This window comes from Gobio gobio, assembly GCF_949357685.1.
Source record: "Gobio gobio genome assembly, chromosome: 3".
Lineage (NCBI taxonomy): Eukaryota > Metazoa > Chordata > Actinopteri > Cypriniformes > Gobionidae > Gobio > Gobio gobio.
Genome location: NC_137099.1, coordinates 68619281 through 68635926, shown reverse-complemented (window position 1 = coordinate 68635926; position 16646 = coordinate 68619281). Strand labels below are relative to the sequence as shown.

Here is a 16646-nt window from a genome sequence, read left to right as displayed (position 1 = left end):
ATGGTGCCGAGTGTTAAAGAATAAGAGCGGCGTTGTGGTTACTAAGGCGTTTGAGTCTATACTCGAAGAGGGTCGGGTCCCACAGAAATTACAAACGGACCAGGGAAAGGAATTTTTTAACAGACAATTTCAAGACTTGATGAAAAAACATGATATTAACCATTTCGCCACGGCTACCGATTTGAAAGCTAGCGTCGTGGAACGTTTTAATAGAACATTAAAAAGTCGCATGTGGCGATTTTTAACCGCTACAAATTCGCATCGATACATAGATGTTTTACAAGATATTATGGATGGTTACAACAGCAGTTATCATCGCAGTATTAGGATGAGACCATTGGACGTTAACAAAGAAAATCAGTCGGACGTGTTTCAAAACCTGTACGGTAATATAAAAAAGAATGAAGTGACCGTATTCAAATATAAAGTCGGAGACGTTGTTAGGATATCTAAAGTTAGAGGCCCGTTCGCCAAAGGATATGAACAGAACTACACAGAGGAATTTTTCACCATATCCGCATGCATCCCGCGTCAACCTCCGGTATACAGGCTGTCTGATTATGACGGGGAGCTCATCGACGGGGTTTTTTATGAAAAAGAATTGCAAAAGATTATTGTGAGCAAAAACAAATCTTTTAAGGTGGAAAAGATTTTAGGCCAGAAAAAACAAGGGCGATCTACACTGTTGTTAGTGAAATGGGTAGGATGGCCTTCAAAATTTAATAGCTACGTCGATAAAAAAACTCTGGTGGATTTGCAAAAACCCTTTAAACCCACAGACGCATAACAAAGCGGGGCAATCGCGTAAAGGACTATCATGGATGACAACGGGTTCTACGTGACATTACCATGCAATGCTTCACAGGGTGTCTATCCTGAAAACCGTATATCAAGTTACAGAACAAGACTATCTACATCCATCAACTTGAAAGGGAAATGGGAAGTAGGCCTCGCCGAAATCGAATATCCTAGAAGTTGGTACACCGTTAATGACGAAGATGCTGCATTCAGCCTACACATGGCGCCACTACCTACCGAGAAGGACTTAAATAAACACGTGGAGATCAAATTTAAAGAATTCATCCTATCCACTGCCCCACCACCTAGCGAGAAGGACTTAAATAAACCCAGGGAAAACAAATTTATAGTAACGAGGAAACTGGAAATAACCAGCGGATACTACGCAACCATTCGTGATGTAACCCGGGCAGTAAATGTAGCTCTCGGTCAGACGGGGGTAATGAATTATGATCATATGCAAAACAAAGTGTTTCTGCTAGCGAAACCTAATGTATCGGTAAGCTTCCGCGGGAAACTTGCCACTATTTTTGGGTTGGCCGCGAATGAACCTCTTGGACGTTCAGCTTACCATGAAAAAGCAGATTTTACAACAAACGTCATTACGTACTCCCCTCATCAAGCTGATATCAACGCGGGGGTCTATACGCTCTACGTATACACAGACATTATCCAATATCAAGCCGTCGGGGATTCGTATGTACCCCTTTTGAGATGTGTACATATAACGGGTGAAAACAGGGATACGGTTAGTATTAGATACGACAAACCTCATTACGCATCGATCAACAAGGAGCTCATCACAGACATAACTATAGAACTGAAGGACGACCGGAACTGTGAAATACCATTTTCATACGGGAAAGTTGTTGTAAAACTTCACTTTAAACCGTCGAAACATACTATTATTTAAAAATGTCTTATCATTATAACCCCCGCCAGACGCATGCCTCGGAATATGTTAATTATTATAGAAACCAAGCAGGGGGCGGTCTTCCAGGGTACTCTGGAGGCGGGGTTATGTATGGGGCCGGCCTAGGAGGGTTGTTCAGAGGCTTGTTTAGGATGGCCATACCGTTTCTAAAAAGAGGATTCAGCATCGCTAAACCGCACCTAAAATCGGCCGCTAAAAATATAGTAACGGACGTGGTCTCAAGCGCATTATCGAGACCGTATAACAGCAACAACTCAAATACTCAAGAGGGTTCAGGTCTGATGGTGATGTCCCGTAAGAGAGTGTCTAAACCACCGGGTGTGAGGAGGCGTGGTCACCCGTTAAAGAAGAAGAAGAAAACAACACGTGGACCCAAGAAGTTCTCAGTCGCTCGCAGAAAGCGTAAGACTGTGAAACGAAACGTATCGGTTAAGAGATCCATAAAATCCATATTCTAACATGGCGTTACTGCATCGCATGTCAGGAGAGTGTATCAAGTCTGAGCTGGATTTATTCACAGTCCCGCTGACACAGACGGTCATTGAGAAAAACTGCTATTTAGAAGTACCCCCTTTATCCGCTATATCGGACTCTGCACCATTGGAGTTCTTTATAGCGGGGACCGGTGAGGATTATGTGGACCTAAATAACACATTACTGTATCTACGGCTTAAAATCACACTTCCCGATGGTGGCGACCTCCCGGACGACGCAAAGGTCGGTCTAATAAATTACCCCGGAGCTACTATATTTTCACAAGTTGACGTGAGTCTCGGTGACCGTTTGATATCACAGAGTTCCAACACATATCCTTATCGATGCATCATCGAGAGTCTCATCAACTACAGTAAAGATACTCTGGAATCGCAATTTTCGGCCGGTCTGTTTTATAAGGACACCGCCGGGGAAATGGACATTGCTGACCCCACGGGTAGTAACACCGGATTGGGGAAGAGAGCGTCATACACAAACAAGAGCAAAACACTGGAGCTGCTGGCACCCATTCACAGCGACATCTTCTTTCAAGAAAAATTAATGCTGAATGGGGTTGACATCAAAATACGCATGATCAGAGGTAAAGACGAATTCTGCCTGATGAGAACCGGGGCTGTTGCTTACAAATTAAAAATCGAGACAGCATCGCTGTTTGTCAAAAAAGTGAGCGTGTCGCCATCCGTGAGACTGGCCCATGCCCAGGCACTGCTCTCGGCAACAGCCAAGTACCCTATTGATAGGGTGTGCTTAAAAAATTTCTCCATACCTGCGGGGTCGAGGGTGTCAAATCAAGAAAATTTGTTCTTAGGAACACTGCCAAAATCTGTCGTTCTTGCTATGGTAGATAACGACTCGTTCACCGGCACCTACGGTAAAAACCCCTTTGCGTTCCGTCACTATGACGTGGAATACTTGGCCCTACATGTGGACGGCCAGCAGTTTCCTGCGAAGCCTCTACAACCGAACTTCGAAGCGGGGTTGGCGGTGCGTGAATTTTACCAACTAGCTATGGCGTCAGGAAGACATCTTAAAAACCAAGCGCTCTCTATCGACAGGAGTGATTTTCTCAACGGATACTCGCTTTACGCCTTTAATCTCACCCCCGACGAAGACTGCGGCCAACATATATCCCTCATCAAGTCAGGGAATATGCGGCTTGAAGTGCGGTTCAAAAACGCGCTAACGAGCACTATTAATTTGATCGTTTACTCTGTTTTTGACAGCATTATTGAAGTGTCTAACCGACGTCAGGTTCTGGTAGATTACTATTGAAATGAATACGTTACAACTCACAGCCATCATGGATAAAATTAAGTGTAACACCTATTTTATCGGTGTCCTACCGTGTGATCAACTCCCCGAAAGTCCTATAAGGACCTATCCATCAATGACGATAATTAACACCCACCCCACACACATGCCGGGTGAACATTGGACGGCCGTTTACTTAACTGAAGACGGGGCCGCGTGTTTTTTCGATAGTTACGGCAATCCTCCTGACAGCCCCCTATTCCCACCGGACATAAATAAGTTTCTAACAGCCAATGCTGTCGATACAGTATATTCAGACACACGTGTCCAGGATTTTACATCGGACACTTGCGGTCAGCACTGCGTGTTTTTTCTGTACCATTTATCCAGGGGACTCGACTACAACCACGTAATGAGACTCTATAGTGCCGATTATATTAGAAATGATAAAATGGTTGCGCTCTTTGTGAAAAGATTAAGACCTAATGTCTGTAATGAGAAATTGTTTCAATGTATTCATTGTGTTCAGGCGTGTAATGCCTCAAATGTGACATGTTGAGAACTTGCAATATATTTGTATGGTCTATAAATAAAATAAAAAACTCTTTAAACCATCATCTTTTTTTTTTTGTTGTCTTTTATTTCAAAATTAAATATGTACTACATGTACAGAACAAAGTTATGACAAAAATATGAAAAAGTCTTAAAATTCTAACCATTGAGTCCGATCGATTTTCGGTGACTTAAACGGTGGGTCTTCTGACCGGGGTGATGAAGAGCGGGGTTTTCTCATCTTTTTAGAACGACGACTTTGTTCCAATGGTCGAGTATCAGGCTTGCTCTTTAAAGTAGTAATCAAACGTCTAACATGAAGGTTCGGGACCGTAGAAAACGGTATGTTTAATTCACCAAACGCCTGTAGAAACTCTGACCATCCTTGAGGCCTTCTGTCATCGCGTACCTTTTGAGGGGCTGTGACATTTTTTAACAAATCGACCATGTGTGAACCCTGTATAGTTCTTCCCTTGAACACAAACTCCCCGGACTCGTTCCATGCGCTGACCCCTTTAGCTTTAGACATTTTGTCTAATATGTACCGACTGTTTTTTGTGCTCCTCGATGGTACATTCTTCAGAACTTCGGTCACGACATCTTCTAGACCCCCGGTGTCGACGTTATTAGTCGGGGTGGTTTCGTCTTTATGATCAGGGTCGGAATGTGGTAGCGACAGCGTTAAAACGCTACTTTCACGGTCGCCTTGTTTTACGATCGTCAAAAACCTGCTCAGGGTATTTGTATAAAGTTTGGCCTTCTCGTATTGATTCAAATCGGTCCTGTGTAAAATATTTCTTATGGCAGAATCCAGATCATTCTCTACGGCCTGTTGAATATTCTCACGGACATTTTCATTTTTTAGCTTTTCCAGCTGATTTCGCGGTACTAAATACATCTTCTCAGCATACTCCATTACCTCTGTCTAGAGGCTATTAAGCTTGAAATAAAGGGCACTGCGATGCTCAGCAGCGGTAAAAGAAATCCACCAGTTTGGTTGAAGACCCGCTTCTTGGCCAATATACCAATTTTTTTATTGGTGACAAGTTTAATTTCCGATTTCCTCCTTTTCAGTTTTTGGTATTGCTGACGATTGATAGGAATCGTTCCATAGAGTATGTTAAGGGCTACTTCGCACAAAGTTAAAATGAGCTCGTCGGATGCTGAATGTAAAATAAGACGGCGTTGTTTTGGTGTGGATTTATGTAACAGTTTTAACAGCGGGAGATGCTTACAAAGTCTGGTCGACATGACGATGATCACGTTCTTCTTTTATTTTTCGGGATATAAACCACTTGACGGTCGGAAAGCAATCCTGTTCTGAGGCGGTACTGCTCAGGAGTTTTTGCTTTATAGTCTATCATTATGTAGCCAAAAGGTTGGTTGACCGCGTCGTGATAACACTCCATAAAGTATTTTGTGTTTCCGGGGTACATCTGGCGTCCCAGCATCGCTACTTGATTGACGTCCCGAGGATTTTTAAACAGAATTATATAATTGGCGTTTAAGCTAATGGTCCGGCTGGATTTACCCTGTACAAATAAATTTTGCACTATATAAATAGCGCTGAGATTACGGTGGTGCACGTACTGCGTAAAAACCCTTTGAAGCTCCAAATTAGCGCTAGCCTGCTGCATCAAATCATCCACGATGAGAAGATTTGTTTTAGTGACAGGTAGTAAATCATCATCATTCAGACTCTCTGGTATTCCTTGCACAAATTTAATGTCATACAATTTAAGTACATCATCGTACAAAGGTTGCCAACAATCATACAACCAAACAATGTTTTCAATTTTCTTGGAAATTACATTCAAACCTTTTCCCAACAAAAGTTTTACAAAATAAGACTTTCCAGAACTGGACGGTCCACTGATAACACAACTGAAAGGGAATTGAAGTCTGAAATCAAAATCAGAGACATCACGCGACCCCCTGTGCAACATCGGATCAGTAGCCATAAGGAAGGGTGGTGAAATCAGGCAAAAGCCTCCGTTTATTATACACCACCTTAAACCTTTTAACGACTGATTTGTTGTGCAGTGTGAGAGTCTTTTTATTCCTCACAATGTTTTCAGTGTGTGCCAGGATGTATTGCGAATCATCAGACAAAGTCACATAACCATCAACCAGACCAATAAGACTGTCCAAACAGATGGCTTTGGAATTTTTAGAGTTCAGTGTTATACCCTTAGCTTTCATGCACGCTTTACCTTTGGCGGTGCGATACCCATAAGATTTCGGGCCACTGGAACAAAACTCTGTGATATAATCGCCATCGTCTACTTCACTCGTCAACTCGCCCAAATGATCCCCCAGAGGAGGGATCCAATCTCCCTCCCTAGACACAAAAATGACGCTGTCCGTGTCTGAATATAATAGCCGATCGCCGAGACGGTCCATGAGATCGTACAACTCTAGCCGCGCGTGAGCGGTTGTAAATGCCCCTACGAATACGTTAATGTCACGAGTCTCAACAACATCCCCTTTTGCAGGTAGATGTTGTACGAGCGCCACGTCTTCCGAGACAAATGTGAAATATGACAGCGCGGACGTATCACCAAATACAATTCTGGTGAAATGTTCGCAGTCTTTCACGAGGGTTGTTTGTGGCAACACGTCTCTCATCGAGAACCGGCCCCAAAGAGAATTTAAGAGCAATTTGTTGATAGCTCTCTGTGCGGGGTTGTAGGTAATCGTTTCAGGGTCAAGTTGAACCCCCTCTTTTTCAAAATACTCCCGAATGTAAGACTCTTTGTCAGAGTCCGTGATGACATTCGAAGGGTACCCCGATGCCTGTTGTTTCAATCGCAGAAACGTCTTTACGTATTCACTAAACAGACTGTCTGACCGCTGTGGAAAGTGCCACACCTCATCTATTTTCGCAACAACATAACCCTTCTCGATTGCTTTTAAAAGTTCGAGACTGACCCAGCAGCCGGCGAGAGCCCGCTCCTCATCATTATGAACGCAGTTAGTTGTCTGGTTTTGAGCTTGGGCGCATGTGCGACATAACGGGAACATGAGTTTCCCGTTGCACCTGTAAGGGAGAACGGGGTGTAGTAATTTACGGGGAGGATAGACGGTCGCTTTTATCAATCCGTAATAATTTTCGATCGGTTCGAAATCTTTGAAAAAAATTTGTGGGTGGCCGATCGGATAGCTTTTCCGAGCTTGACAAAAGGGGTACAAGCTGGTGAAATCTAGGTAGCTTATCTGCTCAGCATCATCCACTTTGTGATAGAGTTTATAAGCATTAGTACGCCCTCCAAACAACGCCTCTCGGGGTTTCAGTCTCTCTGGGGCCACATAAGTGCTCATAAATTCCATCACAGCGGGGTCTGTCTTTTTCATTTGGCCCCACTCACATTCCCATAGCACCTCGATTTGTAACCCGTACGCGTTCTGTAAAATTTCGACCTTGTCGTCAAACTGAGTCCTTAGAACACCATAGGCTACCCCCGACATGGGGTGACTCTGATGGGGTTCAAAGCGACACGAATGACCATGGTGGACGCATCCGTTATATTCCAGTCCATGTCTCACCCCGCCCTGTTCGTAGTATCCGTCTAAAAAGTAACGACCGACAGACACTTCGCCATGGTTTAGCGCATGTTGAATGTCTACGTTTCGAGTCTTTTTTACATACTCTAGCCATTCGATCGACGCGTTTGAGTATGTCTTACTTTGACGTATGTATGCGTTATTGTGCGTTAGCGCTATCGTATCGCTGTCGAGGTAAAACGTTTTGAATACTCCCATACTCACTCCGGCTAACGTCGTAAATGAGAATGGATCAAGTTTAGTACACTCTATGAATGCATCACGGTATTTAATGCATGCCTCGCGTAATAAAACCACATCATTCACGCCGTACTCGTACAACTCACGCTTGAAGTCAAACACTTTACCCCTAGTTGTGGCGTACCAGGTGTCAAACTTTTCCATATCCTTATCGGACATGTTACCATAGTTGTAGTACTTTTTGTCGGGGTAGGGACCGACATACCGCTCGTTCTCGACTGTGTTAAAGACATGTGGAAAGTAACCTTTCTCGCACGTGGATAACGATAACGCCGCGGGCATCTTCGACAACGCCATTGGCGCAAAAGCATAGCTGTCAATATAACGCTGCTCAAAAGTATCATCATACATGAAGATTAATTTACAACCCTGCAATATGACGTCGAGTGTGAGGCCTGCTTTGCAAAAATACTCCAGAATTAGAAACGAGTCAAACCTGGAAGCGTAATGGGCTATGAAACAGTAGCCTTTATATCGCGGCTGTCTGAAGCGCGTGATCAGCTTTGCAATGCAGTCGGTACCTTCGGCTACGAATTTCACCCCTTTAAAAGTGATCGCGCATACAAAATTGGCGACATGTTTTCCATTTTCATAACGAGTTTCGAAATCGTAGAAAATGTATTTTGTATTGGGTTCCTTGGGTTTAAGGGGCTGTATGAAGCACTGATGTACAGCGAGACTCGGAAGAACTTCGTGGCAATGATCACATTTGTGCGGAGCACATTTGTGCGGTTGCTTTGCTACTGTGTACCGTCTGTTACATAGTTTGCAATATTTTATAATATCGCATGGTACATACCCCCGGTCTGGGGTCGATTTTTTATGAATCTCAAAGCAATAGGCTGACTTGCAGAAACGTAGACAGTCAGTGCAATGTACGGGGCTTTTAGGAAATTTGGAACATTCAGTATCAAAACATACGTTACAAACGTGATTACAATGATGAATTCTACGATTTGTGTAACCTTTATAACAGAATTCACAGACATACGGAGCGCCGACGAACCCTGTCAGATTTTGTATCATGTAGTAATGTTCCCCATGCAAATAGAGGCATACTGTTTTCGGATGAAGCTCATCATGATTTTTGTACACTTCTATCGCCCCCGCATTTGATCTGTAAAAAACAACAATTTTGATGCCTAATAGGCTTTCGAACGTACCTATGTTATCAAGAGCGATTTTGTCATCGTTTGTGAAACCGGCGTTGTTGTGGATAATGGTCGCTAATCTTTCTAGCTCGCTGTCAAGTAATTTTGGGTTGAGAAAATGCGCTAAACAGATAGAGAAACATAATTCATTGGTCATATTTACAGGGCAAAATAACGTTGTCTTTTTACGTTTAACCACTTGATCAATCGCTATGTCAGTGAGTTTGCGACGCTGCCCGCCGCCGCGCCTGTTCATGGCTATGTTCACATCGATCTCGACCGCCTCGTCTGCTAATATCCGATCGTCGCTCTGTAAAACTTTTTCAAATTGATCAAGAACCATGCCAACGTCGTAATTATTCCCTGTTGATAAAACTGAAATAATCGGGGACTTCAAAGATGCCGCGGACATCGATAAACTGATAACGCATCTATCGCCCCCGATATCTCTAGCGACCGACACTACATCGCTAAAGGTATCGTGTAAAAAATTATGATACGTGGCCAGATCAGTGGTGTTGATTTCTCTCAGATTCATGGATCTACGCAATTGCACGCTGTTAAAACGAGGTCTCGGTAAAACATGATAACCACCAACAACCCCACCCTCGCGAATTAACGTATCAATGTCCGCGCGGGTTAGTGCCGACGTGCTTGTAGGAATGTCTGGGTCACTATTTGCTGTATGGTTAGTACTATCATTACCTGCTGATGGTTCTGGAATGGTGGCTGTCGATCGTACAGTACTGGAATTACCTGCTAGGGAAGATGTGTTAGAGGATGCCTGATGTTCAACATTATTACCCTGATTACCTATATCAGCGTATACCGTCTTGGGGGTATTATTTAAACCATCACCGTCTTGTACGTCATACATGTTTAATATTTCAGCCAATCTTTCGGAGGGGTTGATATTTGGAAAATACCCGATAGCGGTTTCCAATTGAGGTAAATCAACATTTGATGGAGGGTCTGTGTTAGCGATTTCTTCAAAATCTGAATACATATTTAACAATGTCTGTAATCTATCACCCAACTGCTGACCGTTTTGTATTTCATGAAGACTTTGTAACAGGTCTGAAAGTGTTTGGTCTGGCTGGTGGTCGTGTACCGCGTCTGCGGGAAAAGACATCTCTGTTTCCATTTCTATTTTTATTTAGTGTTATAGACAATATTACCAACAAATTGTGAAAAATAAAAAAACAACAAACAGTATTCAAAGGATCAATCAATCACATGTATAAAAAGACATATAATTAAAAAAGCAGTCATAACATGGGTAATCTATCTAGTTATGGAGTAGACGATTCGTAATAGCACCAAGAAGACTGACTTGTAGATGTCTCTCTCTCTGAATATCATTTGATTCTCTATGGACTCGTGCAAAATTATCATCAATACTTGACTCCAATCTGCGGAGTCGGTTCTCAACTGCTGGCAATTCGCGTCGTAAAATAGACAACAACTCCTGCAACCATGTATCGTAGTCATCGAATCTGTAATGACCGGTAGCAAACTGTGCTTCTACATCATTATGGAACACGTTCAATCTGTTGTGAATACCTACAGACAACGCAGCTACATGATTATTGGTTGCTATCACTGCGTTATGAAGAACAACATACCGCTCGTCACTTAAATTTTGTCTTCTATGAAGATGAGCAAAATGTTCATCTATTCTGGCCATGTATGGATCGACATTCTGACCATAATCTCCTGCTTCTTCTTCTTCTTCCTCTTCGTACAAATCGGCAGGCTCCTCCAATAACTCCCCCTCCTCCGCCTCCTCTACTGCCTCCAGTTCGCGATAGGGGTATGGTGTGTCTCTACCTTGTACTGATGAGTCTCTGTCATTATCATTTTCCTCACTTGTCCATGATGAGCGGTCCCACGCATCGACCTGAGAATTTGTCCAGCTCTCAATGTCGCCAGCCACCTGTACCCCGTTATCTGTAATTTATAATAAATACAATTACAATAGAGTGGGTATCTGTAGATCAAATAAATCTATTTAAATGTTGCAATAACCCAGAATATATAATCAATTTTAAGTGGGTCTTACCACGATTTAGTTCTCTGTCGGGTTGGGTCAGGTTAGAAGCTGAATCGGATCCGCTGTTATAGCGTCGCTTCTTTGGAGGTACAGCGATACGACCCCCCTCGTATTCCTCAACTTTAACATCCGAATCGGACAGCTCGGTGCTGGTGATTATCTGGTCCTGATAATGTGACGATGGACTAGTACCGGTACTTCTCTGCCGTGATTTGCGGGGTGCGGATGGTGGCTCTTGCGTCAAATCGGCGGAGATTATTTCTATATAAAAATAACAATAACGGTTTAAAACATTTTTAATAACCAGTCAACAGGTAAAAATAAAAATAAAAAATATATTTTTACCGTTGGGGTCTATTGAGTCAGCAGTGCCGGGGTGGCTCATCTGAGAATGGTGAATAGGTTTTGTCTCTTCATCGCCAGTTAAATCGACACATATTATTTCTACATATATAAATGAAAAAAGAATAGTTTAAAGCATTTTAAATAAACTGGCAATGTGAAAGAAGGGCAAAAAGAAAGCATATATATTTACCATCAGAGACGTCCGATTCCCCGGTTAAATCAATGCTCCTTATTTCTATATAAAAATAAAAAAAGTTTAGTTTAAAACATTTTAAATCATTTTAAATCGTCTGTGTGCAAAGAGAGAAAAAAGCGTTTATTCACCATCAGAATCGGTCGAATGGGACGCGTGGGTTACTGCTTGTGTTAATTCGAACCCTGGTTGTGTCACTAGGTCTGCTAATTCTAAAGACATTGTTTTAAAAAGATTATGACGATCTCTGTTTTAAAGAATAGTTTATAAAGATTTAGAATATTAAATCAGACGTAAGCATTATATTACCTTCGGCCACGTGTTGTGTACTGTCTGGTGTGCTGAACACTGTAAAATAAAATAAAATCACATGCATAATGAGAATGATAATTAAAATATGTGAAATAAGAAAATAAAAATATTAAAACATACTTACAATTGTCTATGGCTCGAAACGTTGCATTTAAGGCCTCATCAAGCCCTGTGGTTGCACCTAGAACATAAATAGACCTGTTTATGAAGGAAATATTCAGTGAATATATAATTAATAATAATAAATAAAAACAGTAATTACATATTGCCATATATGGATATTAAGAGCATAATGATAGTGGACATATAGTACAATAATAATATAATGAATGAATAAAATATCGTATTTACATTTTAAATTGAAAAAATAAATTGAAAGGTTTATAAATAAAGCAATAAATAAAGCAATAAATAAAATATCACATTTACAATATTAATACATTAATAACGTCATTCTGTCGATCGATTTATAATTTAAACAAATCAGCAATAAATAAAATAGATTGGCAATATTAAAAACAATGAGGTTTTCCTGAAAATAAATAGCCGTTAATAGAATTTAACAGTATAACAAATAGAGCCTCAACTCCCAGGGTAAAACAATATTTAGAAGCCACTGCTGTAATTTAATATCGAAACGCACAGCGGTGAGAACGTAACATACCCAATTCATCTCGCAACATCCGCTTTCCAATATCACAATAAAAGCTGGCGCCACCGGAAACATGATATCTCGGAACATCCTCTTTCCAATTTCAAAATAAAAGCTGGCGCTCCCGGAAACATGATATCTCGGAACATCCTCTTTCCAATTTCAAAATAAAAGCTGGCGCTCCCGGAAACATGTTACAACAAAAACGCATCGAATAGAAACAAACGTCTTACTCGTGAAGAATGAAAAACATAAATTAAATAATGGATAGCCACATCAGCCCCGCGGAGTCGTGGCCAAATAGAAAAATAGGACAATAGCTATTCTGAGCATCACCCATGTAACATCCGTAAATATCGACTTAAAAGTCCTACACCTCAGGGGAACAGAATAAAAGCCGTACGTAATAGATATTATCTCAGAATGATTTAAAAACCAAATAAATGTATCACCGATAACCATAACTGGGTGAATAGAATAAAACAAAGAGATATTAGTTACTCGACAGCCAGTGAAACAAATTATAATCTAATTATGCTCAATGATCAATAAATTCTCATATTTTATTTCATGTAATGTTAAAATTAACATAATACCATCGCTCCAATGTATGATCAATATAGAATGACGTTTAAATACAACATAAGTTAAAACACCCGTTCACAGAGGGAAAATCACAGCCTGATTGCAGTGGAGTGAACAATAAAATCTCATATTTAAAACGCCCGGAATATCACCAAATCGATGAATAATCAATGCAATTAACCAATATAGAATATCCACTAAAGCATATAACTAAGCATAAATACAAATGAATAATTACCACTTGCTCATAACTTGTCCCAATGATTACTGGTGGTATGGAAAAAAGACAATCATATTTTAACGCTAATGACAATAAAAACCATTCCGAATAATAACTCCGCCATCCCATGACAGAGCGTTTAAACAGCATACATTAATTTCACAGAATAAGACATGACAAAATAACGTAGTTTAAAGCATGCCACAATATCAATATCATACCACAATATTTTTTAACAAACTAACCCAAATAACACCACAGCAAATAACAGAATAAAAAAATATCAATAGACTTACCAATAAATTCAGCCATGATGTTGATGAAAGACACGTGTGGATATCAGTTTTTCACAAGTTAAAAATGAATAGGTCCGGAACACTCCGGACTCGAATATTTAAACATGCGCGGGTATGCCCCACGCAGTGCATGGGCGTTCCTCTCTAGCTATGAACTTGGCTTTTCAATAGAACTATTGTGGATAGAATATATACTTATAAGAGACGCTAACGATTTGCTCTCGTATACTCATAATGATAGGAATTACTTTTCAAACTGATTTTAAGTAGAATATTTTTTAATTATTATAGTATATAAAGCGGATTCTACACGGTGAGTGTTTATAATTATATTTTACACGTATGGTATATTGATTTAAATTGTATAAATCAGATCTATGGTTTAAATTATATAAAGCATGTCTATGTTGATATTTTACCCATATGGTATAATGAATTAAATTGTATAAATCAGATCTACGATTTAAATGATATAAAGTACATCTATGTTGATATTTTACCCATATGGTATAATTATGCTACATGAACTACGGATTGTGAAACCACAAATATTTTTCCACGAAACTATATCAACGAATTAAAGTGTAAAGATAGCCCGTGTAAATATATTAATATACTTATTTTCTTGCAACCCGCTATACCACCAGTGTCCAGCTGATGTCGTCAATGGTCTATTATTTGTCAACGCCTGCAGGGTCTTGGGAGACAGCATGAGTGATCGATTGCTGTGATCTGAGCTGATACCCAGAGGTACAAGCGTCTGTATGAATGGATCTTATGTGTTTAAAAGCATTTTTTAGAATCATTACCATTTTCTGAGCCTTTTTTAACGATGACTGGCTCCAGCACCCCACTGCTAGATGAAGACCCGTTTGTTGTCTCAGGTCGTCGCTAATCCATGGGTTCACGGTACAGCATTCTCGATTGTCCCGTGAATGGCTGATGTGCGGAAACTTAAAGCGTCGTAAGGTTCTGCGACAAACAGTACATTGTCATACTATGAATAGACGGTGTGTGTGTGTGTGTGTGTGTGTGTGTGTGTGTGTGTGTGTGTGTGTGTGTGTGTGTGTGTGTGTGTGTGTGTGTGTGTGTGTGTGTGTGTGTGTGTGTGTGTGTGTGTGTGTGACACCCTGACTCCCTGCGTCCTGAGAGAGACTCCTCTGTGAGGTTTCATACAGTTTGAAATCTTTTTAAAACATACAAAGTTCATTTAAAAACATGTCGAATTATTTGTTTGAATCTTAATGGGTATAAATTATATCTAGAACAGTTAAAGTATTAGTATATTTATAGTAATGGTTTAAGCTGTGTTGGTTTATTCAACAGTCTTATAGGGAGATAAATATACAAATTTATTCAAACTTTAAAGATATGTTTACACCCAATTTAACCTTTTAAGATTAGACTTTGAATCATTTTAACATTATAATGTATTTGGGAAAAGTTAGAAAGAAAGTCAGACTGCTCTGACATTTTAAAGCATGTCATTTTCTGTGTTTCAGTGATTTAGTATGAGGACAATCATAGCGTAATATATATATATATATATATATATATATAGTAAATTAATTTAAAATATAATTCACTCAATCGTTTGAAACACACATGCATCTGCGTGAGAGAGAGAGAGAGTGACATGTTGAGTTTCCCCCTTATGATATGCTATGTTAAAACATATTTTTATCTCTTTTACTTACTTAGTTTCATCCCCCGATCACTTACTTGTGGCACTGGTGTGGACCCTCTGTTTATATACCACTCTGTTGGAATGCGGAAGCCGTCACATTGTCTGCACATCCGCTACCCCTTAACCGTCAATTTAACATGACCTCACCACTAAATTAATCATATCCAATTTGGATGTACAAAGGTCAATGTTGGTATTTCCCCATGCCGGAGGGCTGATCAATTCCAGATTGTCAAAAGACAATGGACAACACATTTCATAACAATAACCCATTCATAACCCATAACTCAAGGTCAAAGGTTCACGCCTAGGGGTGGGGCCCAGGGTCAGAGGTCAAAAACTTCAAAGACAAAGGTCACGGGGTCACCATCAATCATTATTTTTGACATTCGGTGTAGAATAATAACTACTTATTGATATTAAAAGTGAATTGTTTGTAACTGATTGTATGTGTTTTTTCATAGTGTGATTTTTGGGGAATTATATTGAATCCAATTAGGGTCAATTTGACCCGGACCATAAGGGGTGTAAGCAGAAATCTAACAGTGCACGAGGGTTAAATAGAGAACAAACAAGGCAGGTAATGGGGAACAACAGGTGGGGCAAGTTAATCAATAATCAGATAAGAAGGGGGGTGGGGTCAAGACTGAAGACAGGAACGCACATGACAGAAATAAACCAAAACACCACATGTGCAGCACAGGACGAGACAGACATGTGACACACATATACTTGTTCAACCTCACAAAAACTTTCCCTACAAATATAACCCTTATTCGAAATGAACAATGTATACTTATTAGTCAGTATTTCACATCAAGTTTTGCATAATCCAGCAGTCTTTTGCTGACACAGTCTTTTGTCAGTGACACATACATGCTGACACATGTAACTATTGTTTAGTATGCAAGAGGATTCGGGCTCACTATATTAGTTTATGCCCAACTTTTAAAAAATAGTTATAATAATGTTATGCTAACATTCCCATTAGGTTATACATTTTTTTTTAATGTTTTCTGAACGAAACAAACAAAAAAATTATTATATATATATTAAATAGCAACACTGGCATACATACGCACACACACACAGTCACACATACACTCACCCACTACACACACTACTAATATTAAAATCACCAACAATTAGTACTTTATCTACGGCCAGTACTAACTCTGATAGAAAATCAGCAAATTCTTTGATAAAGTCTGTATTATGCCCTGGTGGCCTGTATACAGTAGCTAACACAAATGTTGAACGGGTTTTATCATTTACACTACATAGCGTTACATAAAGCACCAAAACTTCGAAGGAATTA

At 40.2% G+C, this 16646-nt stretch overlaps 2 protein-coding genes across 3 annotated transcripts; one reads left to right on the top strand and one right to left on the bottom strand.

The window, feature by feature from the left end:
* Positions 1-2191: 2191 nt before the first annotated feature.
* LOC307124262 (uncharacterized protein F54H12.2-like) lies at positions 2192-3499 on the top strand (the record flags this gene model as incomplete). The annotated part of the gene is made up of 1 exon (XM_079813308.1): positions 2192-3499. The coding sequence occupies one exon, from the start codon at positions 2192-2194 to the stop codon at positions 3497-3499; it is 1308 nt and encodes a 435-aa protein (XP_079669434.1).
* A 2241-nt stretch (positions 3500-5740) lies between these two features.
* Positions 5741-12636, bottom strand: LOC307123835 (uncharacterized protein). Of its 2 annotated transcripts, none has more exons than XM_079812576.1 (8): positions 12553-12636; positions 12013-12069; positions 11886-11924; positions 11708-11788; positions 11574-11618; positions 11384-11482; positions 11048-11299; positions 5741-10935 (listed from the first exon to the last, which is right to left on the bottom strand). In XM_079812576.1, the coding sequence occupies exons 1-8, from the start codon at positions 12569-12571 to the stop codon at positions 10274-10276; spliced, it is 1254 nt and encodes a 417-aa protein (XP_079668702.1). In that variant the 5' UTR covers positions 12572-12636; the 3' UTR covers positions 5741-10273. The 2 variants fall into 2 exon arrangements, with proteins under 2 accessions (XP_079668702.1, XP_079668703.1); XM_079812577.1 differs by having other exon boundaries at positions 10085-10935; positions 12151-12554.
* Positions 12637-16646: the final 4010 nt, after the last annotated feature.

What these genes read in the sequence shown, in the direction of transcription:
- LOC307123835 (XM_079812576.1), bottom strand. An exon ending in GTTTCGAGCCATAGACAATT is followed by an intron (nt 11,925 to 12,012) that starts GTAAGTATGTTT and finishes TTTATTTTACAG; the next exon opens with TGTTCAGCACACCAGACAGT. An exon ending in CGACAGAGAACTAAATCGTG is followed by an intron (nt 10,936 to 11,047) that starts GTAAGACCCACT and finishes TATAAATTACAG; the next exon opens with ATAACGGGGTACAGGTGGCT.